Source organism: Uloborus diversus, chromosome 7 (genome assembly GCF_026930045.1).
Source record: "Uloborus diversus isolate 005 chromosome 7, Udiv.v.3.1, whole genome shotgun sequence".
Classification (NCBI taxonomy): domain Eukaryota; kingdom Metazoa; phylum Arthropoda; class Arachnida; order Araneae; family Uloboridae; genus Uloborus; species Uloborus diversus.
Genome location: NC_072737.1, coordinates 29,578,681 through 29,603,346, shown reverse-complemented (window position 1 = coordinate 29,603,346; position 24,666 = coordinate 29,578,681). Strand labels below are relative to the sequence as shown.

General features: G+C 32.3%; 1 protein-coding gene across 1 annotated transcript in view; it reads left to right on the top strand.

Annotated features, from left to right (window-relative positions):
* Positions 1-23,781, top strand: part of LOC129225567 (protein Skeletor, isoforms B/C-like) — a 113,507-nt gene extending 89,726 nt beyond the window's left edge. The window contains exons 10-16 of the mRNA XM_054860013.1: positions 505-637; positions 4,769-4,885; positions 8,669-9,025; positions 11,786-11,979; positions 13,921-13,981; positions 15,307-15,470; positions 21,896-23,781. Of these exons, the coding sequence (XP_054715988.1) occupies positions 505-637; positions 4,769-4,885; positions 8,669-9,025; positions 11,786-11,979; positions 13,921-13,981; positions 15,307-15,470; positions 21,896-23,488 (2,619 nt within the window). The 3' untranslated portion in view covers positions 23,489-23,781. The remainder of the gene's footprint in view (positions 1-504; positions 638-4,768; positions 4,886-8,668; positions 9,026-11,785; positions 11,980-13,920; positions 13,982-15,306; positions 15,471-21,895) is intronic.
* The last annotated feature ends 885 nt before the right edge of the window (positions 23,782-24,666 follow it).

Here is a 24,666-nt window from a genome sequence, read left to right as displayed (position 1 = left end):
TTGCTTTTCAGAAAACTATAAATAAAAATACAAAATTATTTACACAAATATGCAATTAACAAGTAAAAATACTTAATAATCTACATTCACTTTAGCTGTTTTCACACTAATTGGGACAGTGATAGAGTAATTTTAACATGCAATTGGTTCAACATAAAATTATAAGCACTTCTTTGTGTTGCTAATCGCTTACTGATTGACTGTCATTTATTCTTATTAAGAATTCCATCCACCTAAATTATTGCCATCTGTTAATAACCCTATGACGCAAGTGGAATTCGAAAAATGTAGCTGCTATTGAGGCGCAACAATTTATAGTAGCAAACGACAATAACATTTTTGTGGCTGTCTCATCGATCTTATTATTATGGCTTGAAATCAACATTAAAGTGATAACTGAAGACTCAGCAACATATACCTTAATGTTGCTAAATCTTTACATAAAATGATTTATAAATTGTCAATAACTTTATATAAAGAGTTTTAACAATTGCGCACTTTCAGTGTGTTGGAAGAGGAGGAAGAGGAAGTTGCCCTGATGTCAAATATCCCGATGGTCAAGACAGCGTGACTTTACTCAATGCCGTAGTTGTGAATGGATATACAATGATTACATTAAAGAGACCGCAAGTTGGGTGTAAGTACATTTTTGAAATAATCCAAATCAAATAAAACTTAATTTATTGGAGAGTTTAAGTACATTTAAAATTTGTGTTTTATTTCTATTCAAATATAAGTCTACTTTTCTTATTTCCCTTTGCGTCGTCTCTGAAGACTTCAATATTCTAACTAATATTAAAGATACATTTAAAATTTTTATTTTCCAACACTTTTTTTTTTCTATGATGAATTCATTTTGAATGTTTCTATTTAGTATCATACCACAATTTTATCTACTTATTTTTCGTCAATAACACTAAGTATTAAAAACAAATGGCTCAATAAGTATTTTTTTTCTGTGCCATAACGATTTACTCTAGCTCTGATTGAACGGCTTGTTTTAACTTTGAATTAAAATCCGAACATGAAATTTTACTTTGGAAGTTCTGTAAAACTATATTGATATCCATGAAATACACCGCCAGCTCAGTCATTCCAGTCGAGGACTGCAGTTTCGTGCTTATTAGCACTCATCAGCCCGGCATAGAAAGTGACTGAACTGGAGGGGGAAAACCTCTTAAGGAAGTCAAGAGTGCAAAACAAACTGGTACCTAATATAGAATCAGCACTGAACAGACGAGTGGCCAAAGCAATGGTTCGGTTCAACTCGAAGATTGAAGGCAAGGCATTTTATTTTCAGTAAGTTACCGCCCTGTAGCCAGGGATAAGGCAGAAATACATGAAATACACCACCAGCTTAATCATTCCAGCCGAGGACTGCAGTATCGTGCTTATTAGCACTCATCTGCCCAGCATAGGAAGTGACTGAACTGGTATGATTGACTAACATTGATATCGTTTAAATGATAAAGTAAATTTGCCTGTTAGAGCAGGATTTATAATTAACGAAAATCAAGGGACTAAATCAAGAGACTGAGATGTTTCGACTCAATTTCTCGAACTAATTTTTTTCTCTAAATTGGACTCTTCCGTTTTAAATTATTATGTTATTGAAAATCGACAAATAGACAGGCATACATTTTTCGGTCTCATAAGTTCAGTTTGAAAAATTTCATTCTCTTTTATGTTGGATTGTAATATGTTTTGACTTTTTTCTTTTACAATATCATTCTCTTTTATGTTGGATTGGAATATTTTTTGACTTTTTTCTTTTACAATATTTTTACACAATATTAAAGCTTTTCTTTTATTTACTTTATTTCATTTTCTTCTCTTTTTACAGAAAAATTTGTTGAATGCGTTACATTAAAAGTATAAAATTTCTTATTCTTTCCATTTTTATTTATTTTTATTATTCTCTGGTAGTGAAGCGAGCATAAATTGAGTTCTTATTTTTTTGAAAAGGTGGTACACATTGCGCCTAAATATACATCTATTCTCAAAGAAATCATTTCTTTTCTCCCCTTAAAATATAAAAAAATGGAATATTTGTCTTATTGAATGTTTATTTATGGAAGTTAGTCTCTAAAGTTAGTGGAAAAGTATATTTTTGGAAAAAGGATACTTAAAAATTCATAAGAGCGAAAGCAATTTTCAGAAAGCAAATACGAAATTTCATTTTGATCTCCTGTGCATGTAGTGAGTTGAAATATTTTTATCACTGAAAGTATGGTTTTCTTATTTCTTTCATTCGCGGTCGGAATATTGCTCAAAATATCTTTTGTAATGTTGTGTGATTTATCTAAAGTTCAATATGATTTATGTTTTTAAGGCAATGTTATTGAAATATGGATTCTTTTTTTAGCCAAAATTCCCTTTTTGAAGTAAAACATAATGAATAAAACATGCCGGTATTGTAGATGTATCGCTAAAAATAAAGTAAAAAATAAATAATGAGACAAATGTAAATTTTTGAGGTGGAGGAATACGTATTTGACATTAAAACAAAACTAGTGACGTTTAATACGCACAGATTTTTCTATTTAGATAATGCGACTGTATTTTTAGAACAATTTAAAAACATAACATTAGCGCATGTGGTTAAACATGAAGTACATGTAGTTTCTGTTAGGACGTATATGATTTAAACAGTAATGAGTGTGATTAAAACAATATTCGACAAAGTGCTCTTGGCGAAAATTGTACCAATAGGAAATATCGCTAAATGTTTATGGGGTTCCATGGAAACTCTCCCAATAGAGACAAGCTGACTGAATTAGGAATCTCATTCTTGGTGCGAAATTTAGTGAGATACCACCAAATAGTCACCAAATCTTGTGCTATATCGCCAAATTTAGTGAACTATCTGAAAGGTTGCTGAAAACTTCGCCGTAGTTTTAGGCCCATTCATTGCAAGGAAAATTTTATAGGAATTTTAATAGGAAATGCAAGTTAACATCTATAAAAGCTTCGCCAGATATTTTGTATGTCACCAAACTGACACTGGATTTGAAAATTAATTTTTTGCGCAAAATTTGGCGAGATATGATGCTATATCGTCATTTAGCAACCCGAAAGTGATAAGAGTCAAAATTAACAAAAATATAACTGAAGAATTAACTGAAGTTTAATTTACTAAAGTAGTTGAAATTTTTTAAAGCACAAATGTCACAACACTTATAAAGAATGAATTTCATGTGAACTATGTATTAAGAAATATTTTTTTTTAAGCAAAAAAAAAAAAAAAAAAAACACAGATTTTGTTTTCAAAAAATTCCCACTATTTTGGGAAAAAATGTGTTTAAAATAATTTGCTGCAAAATCCAGCTGAGGAAGGGATTTACCTTGCGTTAGAAGTTGGTAAACGGAGAAGATGCTTCGTTTAGTTGTGGATGAAACTTCTTGTTATTAAAGGAAATCTAACCATTTGCATATTTTAGCAAGCCCTATATGGCAGCCCAGAACATCATTAAAATGTGATAGCGCAAATAAATAGTTGATGACAAAAAATACTATTAATAAAGTGAAATATAAAGAGAAAACATAGTAATTGACGGTTACATTAAAACGTTTTTACATGAAAAATATTTATCATTTAAAATTTTTCTGTATGAGGGGGGATTTCAAATACGAAATGCAAGGCTTTATGAAGACCTTCAATCACCAGATGACGATACCTAACTTTGAGTGATAATCACAGCTACCAGACTGACTAGCGTTTAAGAATAGTCATAACTACTCCAAGTTGTAAATTTTGTTTGAGGTTTTGAGTGTTAGATGAATTGAAAAAAAGTATAGAAAAAGGCAGAGTTGCAATTACCAGTGAAATTACAGGAGTGCCCACCCCTTAAGAGCAAAGGCGCACCCCCTAAATATTGCAATGCCCCCCCAAATCAAGAGCCCCAAAAAGTGTAAAATACGCCTCAAAACCCCCCTAAAAATTTCAATGGCGCAGTCTGTGCCATGACCCCCCCCCCCCAGGTGGGTACCCCTAGAAATTAGAAAAAACTGGTAGCAATACAAATGAAAAATTTGTGGTATATGAGGTGGGATATTTAAAGAGAACTTTACGGGGAGAAAGTTGAACCTTAGTTCACAAATGCAGGTTCAAACTTATGTACTGTTCACCTCCGAAGAGTTGAACTAATTCATTTCTTTCAAGGGAGAGCAATCAGTAAGAAGAGGAATTGTTAGGCTCAGAGTTGGGCATCCCTTTTATTGGCGAGAAAATCCTGTAAAGCTTTTGCTACTTCTTACCTGAATTATATTGTTCGCCAAATGGGCAATAACACTGCAAACTAAATGCGCAAGTTCTTAAGCCTCACCCCTATTTCAACAAATGGAATCGTTTAATCGGCCGGGCGACGGAGCTCAACTTGCCAGAGGTGGGCAGTAGAATGCTACATCATAAATGTATACAAAGGTTCGTCAGTGAGTACAGTTTAAGTGCAGTTACATTTAAGATTAGAGAAAAAAACTTAGTCGCATTTAATGCCTCTGTTTTAGCAATTATATATATATAGTGTATAAAGTTAAAATTGATTTTATTAAGAAAAAATGCATTTTCGAATAGAAAACGATGCTATTCTAACTATTCATCATATTTCCATTGAAACATTTCATTAATTTTCAATAAATTATTATTTTTTTTTGTCACTACATCAAGCCTTACAAACATATTCGAAGTGAATACTCCTTTTAACCCTTAATGTGTTTCTAATGTTTGAAATATTTATTCGAACTATCTGTAACTGTCTTTCTCTTTTAGTGGATGAAAAATACGACCAGCATATCTATTCCGATGGACCACAGGCAATTGTTTGGGCTGTAGGACCACTGAATGATAAAAATGAAGTATCGTATCATGGTATTTTAAGGTCTGAAGGTAATGCTCTTTGAAAACTCTTGAACTATTGTAGTAGTAGCTAACACCACCAGTCCATTATTATTTAATTTGTCTTTCCCCAATGTCACATATTTGCTTCATGAGAGAAACGTCAGGTAACCTTGCGCATGGCAAAGAAATATAAAGAAAGCCTGTTGAGTACGTTGGGAAACAATGGAAGCGTGCTACCAGTTGTTACAGAAACCGTTGCCAGGTTGTCTGATCTACAAAGAGCTGGACTCATAATTGGATAGTCATGGCGCACTCGGTCAAAGATCCTTCGTATACGATAATGGGTGATGAATGCACGTTAAATTAGTCGTGGTCACAAAGTCCTCCAAGTTTGTATTATAAATAAATACCCATGGGCTGCTGGAAAAGAGTTTTCTTGGTTTCTAATCTATACTGAAAATCACCTGTCTTCAGGATTCCACTCAACCGGTTAAACCACATGTTGTGGTAGGAACGTGGGACACTAAAGTATTACGAAAGATACTACCCTTGTAGAATACGTTATGACACACGACGAATGCATTCACGATCGTCCTTCTGCTGAAGAATATTATTTTTAAAGCATGTTGGGAGAGGTGATGAGCAGTATTATTACAAATCAGCTTGTAGGGCTCATTGTGAAACAAACGATTTATGGTGATATGCAATACTATGTTTAATTATTATTTTTTTATTTCAGAAATGTCGAACATTAGCAGCTAAGCCATTAGTTCATGATATCACCATTTTTATAACTATATCCTCATACTGAGATAGCAGAATACAGTTATTCATTCGTTCTTAGTTGAACAAACAGAGATTGTTGTTTGCTGATTTGTTGATTGTCGTCTTGTGTTCGGAATCCCTATTGGTTGGCTCATTTCGTATACATACCGGTATCCATGTGGTTGACGTTAATTCTCTCGACTTTCTGGTTGTGTGGTTGAGCTTTCAGCACCGATGAATAGAATCCATCGTAGCCTTGAAATAGCTACATGCTGTATTTTTTTGAGAATTTGTGCTTTATTTACGTTGATTTTTCACTTTAAACATAATGTAGCACTAGCTTATTCGATCACTTTTCATTTTAGATTCAGTTTTAATTTTATTTTGAAAACATTTACCTCTCTCTTTTTGAGAACCCCTGCCTTACAGAAATAACATGCATTTTTAAATGGTTTCGTGAAGAATCAATTTTATAATATTTATATTGAACACACCACAGTGCTGATCTTATAAATGTGCAAATGAAAGTAAAATGCAAATGGAACCACTTTCAAGTCATTGCTGCAGAATAGGACGGCGTACAATGAAACAAACATTTCTTTTACTTTTCTTATGTCCAAAAATTTACGTGCACAAAAGTATAATTAATATTTACTCTTAGTCTTGTATTATTATAACTCTCTTTAAACACATTAAATAGGATTTAAATAACGTTATTATTCTTGAAAATAAAAGAGTAAATGTCTAACTCATTTATTGTGTAACGCCTTTCCATAGATTATTAATAACTTAATTGTTAATTTTCATCTTTCCCTACTAAGTTATTATGCTACCAGAAAAAACGTTCAGTATTTTTACTACGCAAATGTTTAAGTATGGATAAAATTTGAAAATTAGTTGCGAAAGGTAATTAAGCAATTACGTAGTTAATTAAGAGGAAATTAGATCAGAAATTTCAAACATTTAAGCAGCAAATTTATTTAAATTGCACAAGATAATTAAAGTTGAAATATGACTTGCTTTAATTTGAAGGCGCTAAAGTTAAAGCTATCTAATATTTCAATAAAGTAAGAGAAAATGTGTTAACAATACTTGGTTCACATATAATAAATGAGCACTATTTTTGGAACATCGGTAACTACCTTCTTATGCCATAAATAAATGAAATATTCCTTGGAAAATGAAATGAAGCTACATAAATATTAAGACATCGAAATACCGTTTGCATTTCTTGTTTCATTTACATAATATTTCTAGACAAAGGGAAAAAATACTGCTTCATTCTTCTTTCTCTCTTATTTGTTTTGTTTGAGAGTAACTTTAATAAAAAAACTTTCTTACAGTTTGTTTCATGAAATTAATTTTGGAGGAAAGTTCTTGTATAATGATATTCTAATGATATGCAGATTAGCATAAGAAAATGTGTTTTTCAAGTGCATCTTAATGTATTAGATATGGGTGTTACTTATCTAGGTAAACTTTTTAAAACTGGAACATTGAAACATATATTCAGTTTTGAAAATTATTCTTTTTAAACCGAAATGAGACATGCATGAGCTTGCTTGAATGTATTTACATTAAAGAGGACTTGAATATTTTGTTCCATTATCATTAGAGAATATTCCTAGAAGCTTTTTTCCGAATTTTATCCTACTTATTGCGTTAACAAATATAATTGAAACTACAGTAGAACCTTGTTTCTCCGGCCTCTTTTCTTCCGGATCTCCAGTTTATCGGGATCAAATTTGTAGAGCTAAATATTTACTTAAATAATAATTTTAAATTATTATTGCTAGAGCAGAACCATAAATACAAAAAATATTCGGTTTTTTGTTTTGATTATACGTGGAACTCCTGCATAGAACGTAAAAAAATAGTACAGTACAAACTTAACAAACAATATGTCGCACTTCGAGCGCTAGTTCACAACCACTGCAGCTGAACTATTAATGAAAAAGTATTCAGGAGAAACGGTAAATTGTAGTTTTGCTACAAAGCATTATTTTTTCCAGAAATAGAAGATAAGTCTGATTATTTAAGAATGTGTTTTGCTTATTTCTCGAACTATGCGGATTTTCGTTTATCTGAATTGTCTTTGGTTTCTGTGTGCCGGATGAATGATGTATTGTATTATAAAATGATGTACTAAACGTGCCCTATGCGCTACCGTGCCTCGGTCTACCTTACTATATTTTAGTGATAGAAAGAAGAGATAGAACCTTATGTTGTCCGTTCCTATTTTGCGACCTATTCAAAGATTTTTTCTTTCATTTTTTTCTCTTTTGGCAATCCAGAATCTGCCGCCACTCATTTACATTTTATAAATATAAGTGTGAATAAGCTTAAGAATGCTAAATATTTATTGGGAAAACTTCATAACGATCGGAAGCAATGGTGATGTAACAGATTATTTTAATTGAAGTAGTTTGCTAAGTAGAGTAATATAACAAAGGGATAAAGGGTAACTTTCCTGTTATAAGATGAAAAATAACTTTTGCTAAGTCTCTGAATTATAATTCATTTTTAATTTGAAAATAGTTACTGTAAATGATCTAATTTTCCTCTTTAGTCTCAATTTGGCTGTTAAGCCAAAAAAAAAAAAAAAAAAAAAAAAAAAAAAAACCAAAGATAATAGATGACAAATGAGGAAGCATGAAGCACAGGGATGTAAGTGCCAAAATTATACAATTATATATTTTGAGATAACCTTTTAAAATGGTAGGAGAACCACTCCTTTGCGATAGTGCAAGGGATAGTACCAGTAGTCCTGGTAGGTACTACTATACAGCATGATTTAGAAAAAAAAATGAAAGCCTACCTAGGATTTGAAGTTCAAATGCGTTTTTCTCAAGACTTAAAAAGGTTCACTTGAATCCCTTCTCTTCTCACTGCAACAAAGAAAACAAAAAAACCTAATGATACATTTGCAATAAGAAGATTATAGATAGGAATTCAGTTAGAGCTCTTTTGAAAATAGCTGTATTTTATGCTGGTTTTTATGTTTTTAGCTAGTCTCACAAAGGTAACCATTTTGCTTTACATAATTAAATTTCACTTTCTATTCAGGGGATATTTACATTGATTTTGCGAGACCACCAGAATGGAATTGTCCTCAACCAGCTGATCCAGATCAAGTCCAGCAACCGACTCCAAGCACGACAACGACTACAACTACCAAGAAGCCGACAAAACGACCTTCAGCACTGGATCGCTCCAGGAAACCAAAGCCAACTTCAGAATCTTCCCGCCGAAAACCACAACCCATAGGACCCAGATATGCCAGTAGGGCTTCTGACGTAAGGCTTAGTGCTTCGAATGTAAATACGGCATGGAACGTACCTCCTATCATGTGCCCATCAGATGCAACTTTCCGCGCGCAGATTGGACCAACTGGTGGAAAGAAAGGATATCAATCAATCACAGGTAGGAAGTTAATAATGTTTGCTATATGACCACCAAGCCCAAAGAAGTGGTGGCCTCATTGATAAGGCATCTTGCTCGTAACCGAAAGGTACCGGGTTCGATACCAGTCGGATCTAGGATCCTCCGTGTTTGTTAAGGGTGACCGTTCCACGTAAAATATGTCGTGGTCTCAAAGTCTTTAAAGTGAATCGATATCTCGTGGGGTGTTGGACCAGGTATTACTCGACGTCTGATCTGGATGAAAAAAAAAACATAGCTGTCTTCAGGATCAAATCCAGGCTAAAGTCACAAATAGTGGTAGGTACGGTTACCCTGGAGTGCGATAGAATGTCTGACTGCCAATGTGATGGAAAGGCAAGCATATAGTTTCCAGGCGGAAACGAAAGCATCTATTAGTTTGTAGGGATGCCTGTTTGACTTTTGCGCATGCGTGTTAGCCTTTAAATTACTCATAGTCGCATTGATATGAAGGAAACATGCGCATACATATTTTTTCTTATCCTTGTTATTCAGACAGACAAGCAACTAGCCAATTCAAAAGATAATAGGGCAGAGAATTTCTTTGTTCAGCGATATCGTTGAAATTGAACGAAGGGAAAGCTATTCTTTGAAATATTTCGTTTATTATTACAAAAATAATACAAACTATATGTAAACTAAATGAAAATTATCAAATAAGCTTTGTGCTACAAAATGAATTAAATGAAAAACCAATGTTGGTTTTTCATTTAATTCATAAATGTAAACTATTTTCAAATCATTATTCCTTTAAAAAAATAAATCTCAAGTTTTTAAACTAAATCTTACTAAATAATCTAAACTGATCTTTTTTGAACAAACACAAATCCTCCATGACACTTACTCTAAAAGTAAAACAATTTTCCAGCTACATCACAGCCTTTTTTCAGGAAAACATTGTAAATAAAAACGATGTAATGTAAACCACAACATTGTACGGCTCAAATTTCAGAACTTATTAAATAAGGTAAAATTACTAGTAGCTGATACTGCACTTGTAGTTGACACTTATAAAGAAAAAATAAACTAACAAGTGAAACACAATTGTCAAAAGATCAGCGAAGAATAAGCTGAAACTTTTACAAAGTTGAATTTCGCAAAGTTGAGCATCATTTAATAATTTAGTCATTTTTGTGAAGTTTTATAATTTATCTTGTCAATTTTAATTTTCTTTATAATTGTCAGCTACAAGTACGGTGCCAACTCCTAGTGTAGTGTTAGCTACTGACGTTTTTATCTTATATGTTTTTTGGGTTACGAGAAACTTTTTTTTTCAGTGAAAAAAGTTGTCATTTTATAACGCTGAGAAATCAGAAAGAAAAGCAATCATAATGTCTCGTGGTTAGTGTTTGGTGATGTAAAAATAAGTTATTTTTGTCAAAACTGCCGTAGACCAAGCTAAAACATTGAGATTCATTAATATCAAGTAAATTAAAGAAATAAAATATTTTATCATTATCTTTTTCTTTATGTATTCAAAGATAAGAGGATGCTACCAAGCTCTTCTCCACGATTTTTCTCGCTATAGCGATGAAACAAATAAATGCATTTGGTTCAAAGAGCTTAAAATTTATGCAACTAAAGAGTGTAGTTATAATTTTAAATAGTATTATTATTATTACTGTTTTTTGAGTTGTATTTTTAAGGGCATTATTACCACAATGAAAGTTTTACAAAAATATATGTTCAGTAAAATTGCATAAAACCAAATTTGGAACTATACTTTTAAACTAAATACCAGCACAATATTAGATGAACTACAGTTATGTACGATTCATTAACCGTAGAGATTCAATTATTATGCATTTTCTCCCGTTTGAACGTCATTTTTGAAGCATTTATTTCTTAAATTGACATCAGTCCTAAAAGCATACTTACCAATTACAACTAATAATGCTATACAAAAATTTGTTTTGGAAAAATACATAGCCTTTGTTCATAAGGCTATGAACATCTGAGTTAATTGCTAGTTACTAACAATTTTTGGAATTAATACGAGACACATGTGAAATTATCCCCACATATTCAAAACCATTATCATTTTTATGATTCTAGGTCTGAAAATATTTCAACGCTTCTGGCAAGCAAATTTAAAGTATTTTAATCAAGGCCACTATATTTATAAAGACTGTAAACCGTTTTGTTAGCGTAGGTTATCTGTAACGCTTAACCTAATACAGTGGATGCCGGTTAATTGAATCAGTGGTTAATTGAATGCACCGCTTAAATGAATCGAATCGTCAAAAACAGAAAAAAAAAAAAAAAAAAAGCTTTATTGAATTGGCCACTTTATTAAACCAGCTGATTTATGGAATCAAAACTGTTTAGAAGAAATGTGATTCACATAAGTGGTGGCCACTGTATCTGTACCTCAGAGCCAGACTAGCGTAAGTACAAAAATTCCAATTTTCCGTTCCTTAGTGCATTGTATGTAGAATGCTATTCCACACCGAGCCATATGAACATAATTCTAAAAAGAAATCTTTTGTAATTTTTACCAGTGTTAAAAGAGCGCGCTTCCCATCCTTTACATGCGTCAGACAAACGTTTTCCCTCCCTCCTATAAAGTAGCGATTATGTGACTTACATTGTTCTGACTACTGAGGTACAGATATTTGCAAGTAATGTACCAGTGCTGTCACCTTCATCAATTAATTTTCCTTTCAAGTTAAAAATTTAGGTTTCGAAATATAAATATTAGATTAAAGAAATCTTTATTTCACGTTTTTGTTTTTATTTCAGGTGACGTTGGATGGGGTATTGCTTGGTACATTAATGGAGTTTTGATACCAGAAATCACAGTTGAGAGAGGAAAAACGTACACATTCATAGTAGAAGGTGGAAATGATCCAGAGAACCAGGCTAAATCCCATCCACTTTATATCACTGACGATCCTGAGGGAGGTTTTGAATACAAAACTGCAGCAGAAAGAAGAGTAAGGCTTTAGTTTATTTTATAATTTTAAGAAAAAAAGTTTAATGCCCTAATAACGTCATGTAATGGATATTTTTAATAATAAAACGTAAGATTTGTTTCTTTTTCACTGAAACCTTAAAAAAAAGAAAATTTAGAGAATCTAGACTTCTTAAGTCAAAACTCTCGATACAAACTTGTTCAAAACCTAGTTTGGTGTTTGTATCGAGAATGGTTTATCAAGTACTTCAGCCATTAACAAAATATTATCTCAAATCTATGATTTTATCAATGATTTTTTGATTATGAATTAAATTTATTGTACTTCTCTATTTTATTCTATATTACTAAAATTATCTTGATCAAAAAGCGTTAAAGTATTTATTTGCAATACTTCTCAGTACAATTGATCTATAAAATGATATATTGCAACTTCAAATAGCACAAATTGGCATATAGCTGCGTGACTTGTTTCGGGTTACAAATAGCCTCTTTTTCAATGCAAAAGAGTTAAGCTTATCAATGAAAACACACCCTATCTTTATTTCTAATGGCTGATAAACTTAAAATTAGAGCGTCATATGTTTTCTAAATCATACGTAAAAAAAAGCGAATGCAAGTTAAACGGAAAGTATAATTGTAAAACCATTGAAATTTTTTTTAAAAGTATATTAAAAAAACAAAAAAAAAAAAACAATGAGATTAAGGGTTAAACAAACACTTGCTCATGTTACACTACTCATGTTTTCAAGGCAATAAAAAAGAAAATGTCAAGAAATTAAAAAATAAACAACATCAAAATGGTCAATAAACATAACGTTATTTCAAGTCCACTTTGGCAATACTTCTGATTATATTTAGTATGCTTAAATCTGCAATACTGCCTGATGGCAAAATAAAAAAAAGTAAATAAATGAATAAAAAAAATGAATAAACGAAAATAGAAAAATAAAATCTTAAATTTTGGCTATTGAAGATTTGTACTGTATTTCCTTAAATGTAATCCACAGGTAAGAGGTATTTGTGTTAGCATTTCCTTTAAAAATACCCTGGTACTCATTTAGCTTTTAGCATTAATTTAATGTCGGTTTATGTTGCAGACTATTTTTGACTTTTGATCTGCGTTGCAGATTGCAAAAACAATTATGCTGCTGCACGGCATAGTAAGCCTTTTAATTCGTATGCAGGTGCAGTCTGCCCAAGGATTGCATGGAATTGGCAAATGGCCAGTTAAGACGAATCTATCTGAATGAGGGGAAAAAGTGAAAATTTTATGCGCGTGTTCTACTCATCTGAATGCCACTCGGCTTAACTTAGAGGGTAATATACATCTGCAAAAGCTGACGTCCCTGAAAACTAATAGATGCGTCCCTTTCCGCCTGTAAACAGGATGTTTGCCTTTAAACCTAATCGGTGGTCAGACTATAGCAGCTAGAAAATTAAGAAAGAAGAACAAACTGTATATGATTGTAAAACGAACCGAAAAGAAAGCTTAAGACATGATTAAAGACATCAATTTACTAAAGTGTTTAAGTTAGTAGTTACTAAAATTTAATTTCGTTTTCGGAGAAAATATCATCCAAAATTTCAACAAACTCGAAAATGGGAAAATTTCGGCCCTACAACCACTTTTAAACACTTTAAACATCCCACTTATTTGAGTTTGCATAACTGTGAGCATAACTGAATAGTTTTAATCCTCCAGATTTCCATAATTTTACAGACAAGGTGACTTAATCCCACTTAGTGGAACTTAAAAAGAAGGGAACCACCTCGTCAGCTACTTTGATCCTGAACAGATTCCTTCGCGCTCCGTTAATCAAAGAGTAAACTTAATCTCTCTCTTAATGAGTTGAGAAGAGAGTTGCTGATCTGTGAACTTTAACTTAGCATATTTACTTCTTTATTCAACCTGCGATGGAAAGTCATTTATGCTTGACTCTGCTGCTTTTAATTCTTTCAGAAAGTCAAAGTGTATGCAGGTGTTTCGAAAGACAGAAGAGGAACTTATTCGGCAACTGCAAGTAAGATATTTCAAGTTGCTTATTAGTATGCCTACATTTAGAGTGAGAACATAAAGTAAAAAAAAAAAAAAAAATGTTGTGATATTTTATATCTTTTTGAAATCATCTATTGCCCGAAATTTAAATCACGAAAACAAAAGGATTGAGGTAGCAGAGCGGAAAAGAGATTGGCTGTAGTTGATACACATTTTATATTTTTATTTTTATGATAGTTGTTCCTAATGTTACAAACCAAAATGAAACTTCATGTTATGCTATTACTATTCCCCACCAAAAATATTTCAATACCTTTGTTAATTTTTATCCATGTAAAAAAATCTTATTTTTTGTTTTTCGAACTCATCAACTATACCTAACGTTAGTTGATGCAAAAGTGAATAAGCTGCCTTGCTGACGCAATAAGCAGTGAAATGAACTTTTTAAGAGTTGTATTTATCAAGTGTGTGCGATATATCAACTTGACTCAAACAACGCCATTACGTAAACGCAAAAGCGGTGAAAAACAGCCTCAAATTTAAAAGCAGCTTTTATTATGTAAAATCCTGCCTCTGTTTAAGAAACACAGCAGTATCTTGTTTAGTATGATATAATCATTTAAACATCTAATGCGACAGTTGAAATAAAACCATAAAAAATATTTTTGGGTAAAAATAAACTTTTTTTGCAAATAACTCTTCAGCAAAAAGACATTCTATAGTGTACATAGGTCAAATCAGCATTAGTCTTCTTTATAAGACTCTCAGTTTGGAGTACATACGCACTCGAAAATATAAGCCTTGAAATCAACTTAAACCTGCATCAAGTGAACCCAGTCTCCCCTACTTTTTTATAATTATTACTAACAAATTCATTTTTTAGCTCATCATTCATTTATTGTGTTTACAATATGCTGTAGTTATTAACTGAACTTTTTAGCGCTCTTTTATGAAAAAGAAATGGCTAAAGTGCTTTTGAAATGATTCAAAAATCGCATCAGTTTTCTTTTTTTTTAAACTTGTGGAAAATCTTTCCACTTATGTTGATGCAGGGTGATCCCAATTTTTTCAAATATTTTTAAAAAAAATTTGGTGCAATAATTTTTTAGAAATGCTTTAAATTTACATACGATTATTCATTAGAGACATATTATTTCTAATGTTCATACATGAGTACATGCAACCATTATTTTCAATTTAAGAAAATCTACGATTAGTTAATAGCTGTAAAAAGGAAAAATGTGGGACCTGAACACAATTTTCTGAAATGTATTTTCACAAAACTGCTTATTTCTTAGACACTCATCTGTACTAAATCCGATAGTTAAAAAAGACATTCTTTTATTCCAGTGGGGCGTTTATGTGAATATAAGCTACCAAATGATGTTTCTTCAGATGAGTTTGACACTTTTGATGAGTTTCAAGAAAGTCTCGAGCTAAAATGTGAGAGAGGAAAAGCAGGTAGATTGACATTTAAGCCAGATAAAGACACTCCAGACCTGTTGTATTACCAGGTATGTAAAAAGCACTTATGTTGTTAGATTGTTACAGTTCTTTTCCACCCTCCGGTCAGTATGTCTTGATGTTGAATCTTTTTTTTTTAATGTTGAAAATATCTATGTCGTCATCAGTTAGTATTACTTCCTGATAGGGATCAACTGTATGAAGACAACTGTATGAATTATTTTTTTTAGTTTTATTACAAATTGGTAATTAATTAGAATTTTCTACATTTGAGTAAAACGTTAACAGAGTTAAGGTAGATCTACCAGTGAATAAACAGTTCGTAAATCTATTGAAAAAATAAAGTTTTAAAATTTTTCATTGTATGAATTGGCAGTAGTCACTTCCTTCTATGTATTTCTAGAAAGAAAACTAGAAAATGCCGTGTGCCTCTGGCACACGGCATTTTCTAGGCCCCATTTTCTAGGCCCATTTTCTTCCCATTCACACGGGAATGCCTCTGGCTCGGGTTTCCATTTGGGTCGCGGGATATTTATTTTTTCATTTCATCCCCACAAGAAAAACTGATGCAAAACCATTAAAGTTCACTAAAGTTTTTAAAAAGAATTGCATATATTATCGAAAATATTTTTACTGTCATTTGCCAAATATTAGTTTTCAACAACGCTATGATTTTTTAAAAATTAAATTACGCTTAAATTTTCATTCACTGTAAATTTTCATCTACCGTAGATGAAAATAATGCTCATTTGCCGTAGAACGTATCAGCAGCAGTACCACACGTTTTTTTTTTTGACTTTGACGCCTGACAATTATATGAATCTTTTTATTACAATTTAAACATTTGTTCTCTATTTCTAAATTTTGCCAATATAGCTAAATATTTGTATTCAAAAATTTGACAAAAATAGTTAAAATAAAATATTTAATAATATTGATAATTAAAGAATAAATACTTTAAAACATAGTTGAAGAAGACAAGCAAACAACCACTCATGTAAAAATTATAACTTGTGTTTGAAAAAGAAATAAATAAATTCATTCATTACACACCATACAATTTTTATACGCAACATTTGAAGCGGGAAAAACATTTAAAAAAAACCTTTTCTCTTTAGTTCCCAGTGCTTTAGAGCTTCGGGCGCTGTAGCGAAGTAAGAAATTAGTTTTATCTTCATTAAGTATACATTTTAGCTTAATGCTTCTCTAGTAGGGCTCGACCGATGGCATTTTTTGGCCGATAGGTCGATGCCGATTGTTGGCCGATTGTTCAAAGATGGCCGATGGCCGATTGTTTTCCTTCAAATGGCCGATTGCCGATGGCCGATGGCCGATGCCGTTGGCCGATGGCAAAAAAAAAAATCAAACAAATAAATTGATAAGATTGTCAGGGATTTAAAGGATCATTGATTCATTTCACTTTACTTCCTTTCTACGAATAAAGAATTGTAATCACAAAAAAAAAAAAAAAATCAGATTTCGACCTAAATTTCTATTTTACTATCACCAAATTTATACTTCACAAGTTTTTTCGGCACATCTGTACATACATATGTACCTAAGAACATATAGATAACCAAATATCCATTTTGAACGCCTCCTCAGTTAATTATCGCAAATTTTCTTGTGATGTCTTCATGCGCGTAAACTTGCGTCACTCAAAAACGTCATGAAATAGTAAATTGAAAACTCATACCTACGTAGTATGATCTAAAAGTTCGAGGTCAAGTTGTATAAAACCTTACCCTGAATAGTTCACATTACCGAAGCATATATCTATCTACAAAATAGTCACCTTGAACGATTATGCACTTCTGCCAACGTTCGTATAGCTTTTAGAGGCACTCCTGGAAGACGTTTTTCGCAAATTCCTGTAAGGCCTCTTGCGCTGCTGCTTTAACTTCATCGTGGGGAAGAAGGCGACTTTCATGTTGAGGATGCACGGTTCGATTGGTCAATACTCTGATATGACAAACAAATAACCTAACGTTTCGTCGGACATAGCTCCGTGTGACTTTTACCTGTTCCCAACAAAAAAACATTTGCATAGACGTCGCTTTTTTCCGTCAGGAGAAGATGAAGCTGGATCATAGAAGGTAGCAAAAAATGGCTTCCATGAGTGTTTCCAAAAGTTATATGAACACTGGTAGAAGTACATAGTCCCTTTTGAAGGTGGATGTGCTTCGGTAATGTGAACTATTCTGGGTAAGATTTTATACAACTTGTCCACGAACTTTTGCTTCGTACTACGTACAATCTGTATAGGATGTAGTTATGCTTCTCTATTTTTGACTGCTGTATGATGAAAGAGAAAGAACAATAGCAAAAAAAAAGAAGGAAGAAAAACAAAGAGACTGTTTAATAACCAATTGATTTGTTTTGTTTTTTTAATTGAGCATATAACTAAGATTTCAGTAATGTTGTAATAATGTATGGATTTAGGTACACTAAACATAGTTAAAAAAAATAAATTACGTTGTTTAATCATTCAAAAAAAATAATTAAGAATAGAACTATGAAACCGTCAACAAATTACGCAATTAAAGTGGAAAGATTGCACGTAGACATTTTTTAGTCATCAAATTAAACAAAAAAGGTAACAGATAAATTATAATATTAAATCAAAATAGTAATATTTTCATACTTATTTAAAATTTATGAATATAAAAGTTTGCATTTTTCATAAAAGCTATAACAGTGACATACATTTTCCTGAAAAAAAAAAATAGCCATGAAAAGAGCAAGGTTCTTAAAACGCAGGTAAAATAAACAAACTCAATATTTACATCAAGTTAATAACTGAATACATATACTACTTGATCTGATGTTTGCACACATAGTATTAAACAATTTGATTGTTTAATCTTTTATGAAGCTTTACAAACAAGTTCAAATTAAATTTTTCAATTTAACAATAATTTTCTGAAATTTGAAAAATTGCATAATAGAAAATCCTTGAAACTTTTCTATAAAAAACGAAAATAACTTATTCATTGATTTTATACAAATACATAAAAATAGTTACTTACAACAGAAAAAAAATCAATCGCTATTCTGATGCAAAAAAGATGGCAATTTACGAAATATAGGTGAAACAAGTATGATAAATACGCAAAATGACATTTCTTGACCAAAATAATTAATCGCTAAATATTTAAGAAATGCTTGAAACGACGAGGTAGGGTTAGGGGGGTCACCCTCTGATTTTGGAGTAAATCACACTTCGGCCCCAACCTCTGCCTCATTTTTTTAGTACAGAACAGCTACCACCCGCCTCGGAAGAGTTTCTGAATTTACTTCAGCACTTCCGAAAAAAAAAAAAAAAAAAAAATCAAAAGTCCCTTTGATTTCCGAATTATGTCACCATTCAAAACGTCTTTAATCAATGTCTTACATTAATGCCCTAAATTCTTTCTAAACAATAGATAAAGTTCGAAAAAAAAAATCTCCAATTTTATGAATGGTGTTAGTTTTAAACAACTCAGAAATACAACTAGAGTTTAATTTCAGAAATTGAGGGAGTGGGAGGAGGGGCACGCAAGTGTTCTCGGAAATTCAAAAAATAGTCGTAAAAATAGAGTTCAAAATAATCATAAACATTGAGCAGAAAACCCTTTCAAAACTTGCACCCGAGTTTGTTTTGACGTGCAATGGTGGATTTAAAATATAGCAAATGTTGCAATTGCGCGAGAGGCCCCATAACCATAGGGCCACCGAATGAGTTACAAAAATGCGAATGATAAATGTTTTACAACTTCTGTGATCCCCAAAATGTATTTCGACGGGCTCCAAACTTGTAACTCCGCCGAAGCGATACAGAAAAGACTGCATTACTGTGATTCATATTACAAATATCGAAAAATTAAAAATTACTGTCGGTTCAACGGGAATCTAATAAAATGACACAAAGACTGGTTTCGCCATCTCATATCTGTTTCCATAGTCTCCAATTCGGCAATATATCACCAAATGATCGTCAGTCTGAGACGATATATTAGTTTTGCATTGAAATAAGTAATTAATAGCCACAAAAAATGAGTAAACAGGCTTTTCAGAACACCCGATTGAAAACAAAAAGGGAAGTGCACAACTGGAACGTCCGCAGATCCCACATACGAAACTTTAACCTTCTACAGATTATCATTTTTGAGTTATGACTTATGAGAGATACATACGTACATCCTGCTGCAAGAAACAACGCAATAATTAACTTGTTTGGTACCTGAATGTAGTATTAAAAACTCTTCTAGGGATGACTAAAAATGGAAATTCATACTGAAATTTAAGTAAATAATTTTATATGAAAACAACAACCCCATTTACTTTGTATTAAAAAGTAAAACAGCAAAGGTCCTTTTTTTTTTTCAAAAACATCGGCCAATTCCATCGGCTTTTCGATGTTTTTTAAGGCCGATGGGCCGATGTTTCCCGCAAGTTAGCATCGGCCGCCGATGCCGATGCCGATGGCTAAATTGTTGAACCATCAGCGCCGATGCATCGGCCAGGCCGATGCATCGGTCGAGTCCTATTCTCTAGCACTCAAAATGTCCGAATTTATTTCGATTTCGCACTATTTAAAACACATTATAGGCTTCTGAAACAAGGATTGCTTCCATCATATTTGTCATATTGTCAGTCTGCATGTTGTACAGATGCTTCCAGAAAAACTCACAATATAGAGTGAACATCTGGCAAGTTTAGTAACAATGCCTTAATAAGTAAAGATCAATTTGTGAGCTCTTGCCCTACATATTGTTACTTTTTGCGATGTGTGGCAAGTTGGATGTTTGTATATAATATTTAATGGGCCCGATTGAGAAACTTGGGCCTAGGCTAAATATTTTTTCGGAGTTTATTGCAGTCAAACCTAATAAACACAAACATTCATGGAGAGCCAGCAGACCTTTATTGGTTTCACCACTCTTTCAAAATATTTGTTGGGGTAATGAGCATTGAGCATCTTCAACCCTCAGTGAACACAGGAAAAGAGAAATAAATGAAAAAGAAACATTAATTTTCTTTCATTTTCTTCAACAATAGACTAGAACAGCCTTAGTCATTTTCAGGCCGTTAAAGAGTGGGGCTAAGAACACGGCCTAGTTGGCCTGTTTGGTGATCAGTCTCTGAATATATTTGCATAAATAATGGTAAACAAATTCTGTGTTTTGTGTGGTTTCATTAAATGTATGGATTTAACATGACCCCGTTTTAAGTATATTTCAATAAAATTTTATGCTTTAGTAGCTCAAAAGTCTTATGAAAAAAATAATATCACATTTGAATTCAGCGCGCCAATTGCATACGAAATCAGTAACAAATAAATCAGCACCAAAATGCTTGTTCACTAGTGTTATGTTTGCTCTAACCAAGAATATGTGCCATAGGAGCAGTTATTACGTTTGGAATACTTCTTTGAACAAATGACAAGATCTTTTACTGTACCTGTAATTGGGTTGTTGAAAAATCTTTTGGGAATGCCACTGTAATAATAAGAAAAGCCTGTTAAGATAATAAGAGTTACGTAATTTGCAGAGTTTTTCGCAGCATTAATTTTTTGTGCGGATGTTATTTTGTGTACGTAAGAATGATTCCTATTTGCTTTTATCTTTTCAAATGCAAGATTGAGTTTTCTCTCTAGGCATAGTAGTGAATAAACTACGTCAATCTTTTCACTTTTGTATGTAATGGAGTTAGTAGCGCTAGTAATAACGAAACAAAAATATACTTTTAGAAAGAGCTGCAGGCTCTATACGATGAAAAAAGTCAGCGATGTAACAGATTTATAAATGGAGTAAAATAATTTTTATGTTTTTGGTTCTCATCCATTTAGTACTTTCAAAATGAAATCACAACGAAAGCTTGCATTATTTTCGATAAAAATTCATTACGCGTTTGAAAATTATTTTTGGAGCTATTCCTTTGGGTATAAAGGGTCTTTACATTAAATATGATGAAAATATTTAAAAAATTCGAATTTTATTTGATAAAGATAACTTCTCATGAGCAAATCCATTTTATATGATAAATATTACTAGCTCTTTTGCGAAAAAATATTTTAGTTCATTTTCCCATGTTTTTTTTTAATTATTTTTTTTTTTTTTTAAGTAAGTGAAACATTAAATCTACCGCTACAAATGCTTCTGAAAATTTCGTGGACACAGTTCACGTGCTCATGAAAACTTTATTAATACACACATAGCTGCATGCTATCTAGTTTATTTCTATTATAAAACGTTATTGCAATGAAAGTGTCTATTAATGCTCATAAAGTTACAAAATAATGTTTAAATGAATTATTACTTGAAATTTTACTTATTCCTTTTAAAATTTTCATTTGAAACTAATTCTACACAACTAATGAAATTTTCTGCAGCTGAAATGTTATCTTGCAGTTCTGACTTCATATTTGAATTTTTCCAGCATTTCATTGCAAATGTGTTATTTATTCTAAAAGCAACAATTTTAACATTTTCAGTGCTATACTCATCGTCACTTGGGCTGGAAAATACACGTTGTAGACTCCTGCTCCGAGAATAAAGGTCTCCGTCATGAAGCTAGTATCCAACACATCAGAAACGTCACTTACAATATGTTTACTGATGACTTAAAGCGAGAAGGGGAAAAGAAATCAGCATCAGAGGAAAACTCGAATGTAGATTATGGTCGACCTGATGAAATTCCTTTTGACTCGTACAGTAAACATAAGGAAGATGATAAGGATTTTGTTACAGAAGATCCTGAGGACAGGAAGCGGTTATATTATCGGCCTTCCACTTCTTACTATAGTTCACAAAAATACTACTATCCTTCATCGACAAAAGCTCCACCCAGTAGTTTATACTACCAGCCATCCACAAGTAGCTATAAAAAATATTTCTATTCAACAGCCGACTCAAGAAGTTATTATAAAACTAGTACCACTACTCGTCCACCTACGACCAGGACAACCACGAAGAAACCAACACCAACAATGGAAGCATTTAAAATGCGTGACGTTGTTGACCTAAATAAGAAAAAAGTTAACTACTATATTAATACACCTCCAACGCAAAAGCCAGCCATCCAAACAATAGTACTGAATCCTGGACAACCGGGAAATCTGAAGTTGAGGGTGTTCATAAGTACTCCATCCCCAAAACCAACACAGTCTTCGTACACATACGTGAAAGGACATTCGCAATGGTGGAATCAACCAACTCAGAGCAGTGCATCGCACCAGAAAGCGATTAATACTCTTAGAACCCAGCTATCTGCTATTCAAAATTCGAAACAAGGACCTTCGCATGCTGTAAGCAATCCATCTTATGTGAGACAACCTTTTAATACGCATTACGAAAAGAGTTTTATTCCCGTCGTCATAAAACACAACAGCACATTTGATTCTGTTGTATCCAGAGCACCTTCGCAGAATCCGCATTTCCACCAACATGTAAATCCACCAACTCAGATTCTGGCATTATCGACAACAAATCACAATGGGAAAAGCATTGTCCCCGTCTTAATAAAAGCAAAAGAAACCATCAAGAGGACAAGCACCGACACCAACAGAAACAGAGGCATTCAAACCCCACTTGGTAACCTTCCTTATCCTAATTCACCCCAAAAGAAGAAACCTCAACCAGACGCTTCTGCAAAACCTGGTGATCCTTCTTTCCTCCCTCTTCTTGTTCCTCAGAAGCCGTCCAACAAATCATCAACTAGTGCTAAAAAGAAGAGCACAGCACCGTTGATACCATTGGTGATACCAGAAAAGAAAGAGGATAATTTATACATATTGCACCAAATGCTGTCCCTTCTGAATGAAAATCCACAAAGTATTGCAGCTCGTGGGATAAAAATCGTTGGTACTTCTGATAAGAATATTCGCACCAGGGTGATCAGAAGTGCCGATCATAACCACGAACATTCCATGGCAGGCCATGAGTCCGGAGATCATGATCATAATCATGAAGGGCATGATCATAAAGATCATTCAGAGAAATCAAGTGCTTCTAAGTACTCTTTAAGCAGATTTTTATTCCTGAGTGCAATACTTTTTCTCAGGTATTTCAAGAGAATGCTTTTTTAAGAAGAGGAGAACGTATTTTTACGTTCACCAGCCAAAAGTCATTAATTTAAATCATGTATATTGTATTATATTTTGTAGTATTTTATTATTTACTGATGTATCTGAAATTACTTATCATTCGCGTACGAAAACTGACAAACGCTCAGGATCAAATACCACAAAATATACCTGTTGATCAGAAACAAACTTTTTTTCACAATCATTTGTTTTCAATATTTTAGTACTCAAAAGCCATCTCTTTTATTAACACACATCAGTCTTGCAGCATATTTTATTTCATCGTTCATTTTTTCTGTATGTGTCAGAAACAATAAAAATATTTTTTTACAGATTTGTAATCTATTTTTAAATCTTATGTATAACATAATAAATGATCTACAATTTTCAACTGAAAATAATAATTATAGTCAAATGGATTTAATAGATTTATGAAAAGGGAAAGTTTGTCTATAGTTTTTCTTCATTATGTGTTCTATTTTTTTTCATTGGGCTATACCTGCACTGATTGAAGGAAATTTGGGTTAGAGAATTAGAAGGCAAGCTTATGTTATTTTCATTTAGAGTAACAAAAATACCAGATAAAGTCAAAATAGTATTGACAATTGAGACACAAGTATACACCACTAAGTAAAACAAAATAAAATAAATAAACAAATAAATACATGCGTACAACCTTATACAATTCAAAAAAGAGTAAATTTCTGAATTAATAATTTCATTAAATAAAACAAGTGATTAAAAAATAAAATAAATTGAATTCAAAATTGAGTAAAGAAAAGCACTTAAAAAAGAAGCATTTGTGCATTACCTCTGTTGTTTTTGCTTTTATAAAACCATATTCGATTCCAAAAGAATGTTTTAAAAGTAAGTAATTCATTTGATTTATTTCACAGTCATATATATAATATGTGACATACCAGTTACGAATCTTTTAGAAAAACTATTACTAGTACGTAACTTTACAGAAAAAATATACTTTAAAACTTTTTATTTCTGAAGAATATGAAGCAGGCATTGCGTCCAATAAAATTAAATCCGTATTTAACAATTTATTTGAGAAAAAAGTTGTTACGGAAAGTTAAGTTAGTCGACACTGGAAACATTGAACGACCTTAAGAAAAATTTCGTCGTAATTCCATACAGAACGCGATCAAAAAGATAGCTTCATTAAAGTTAAG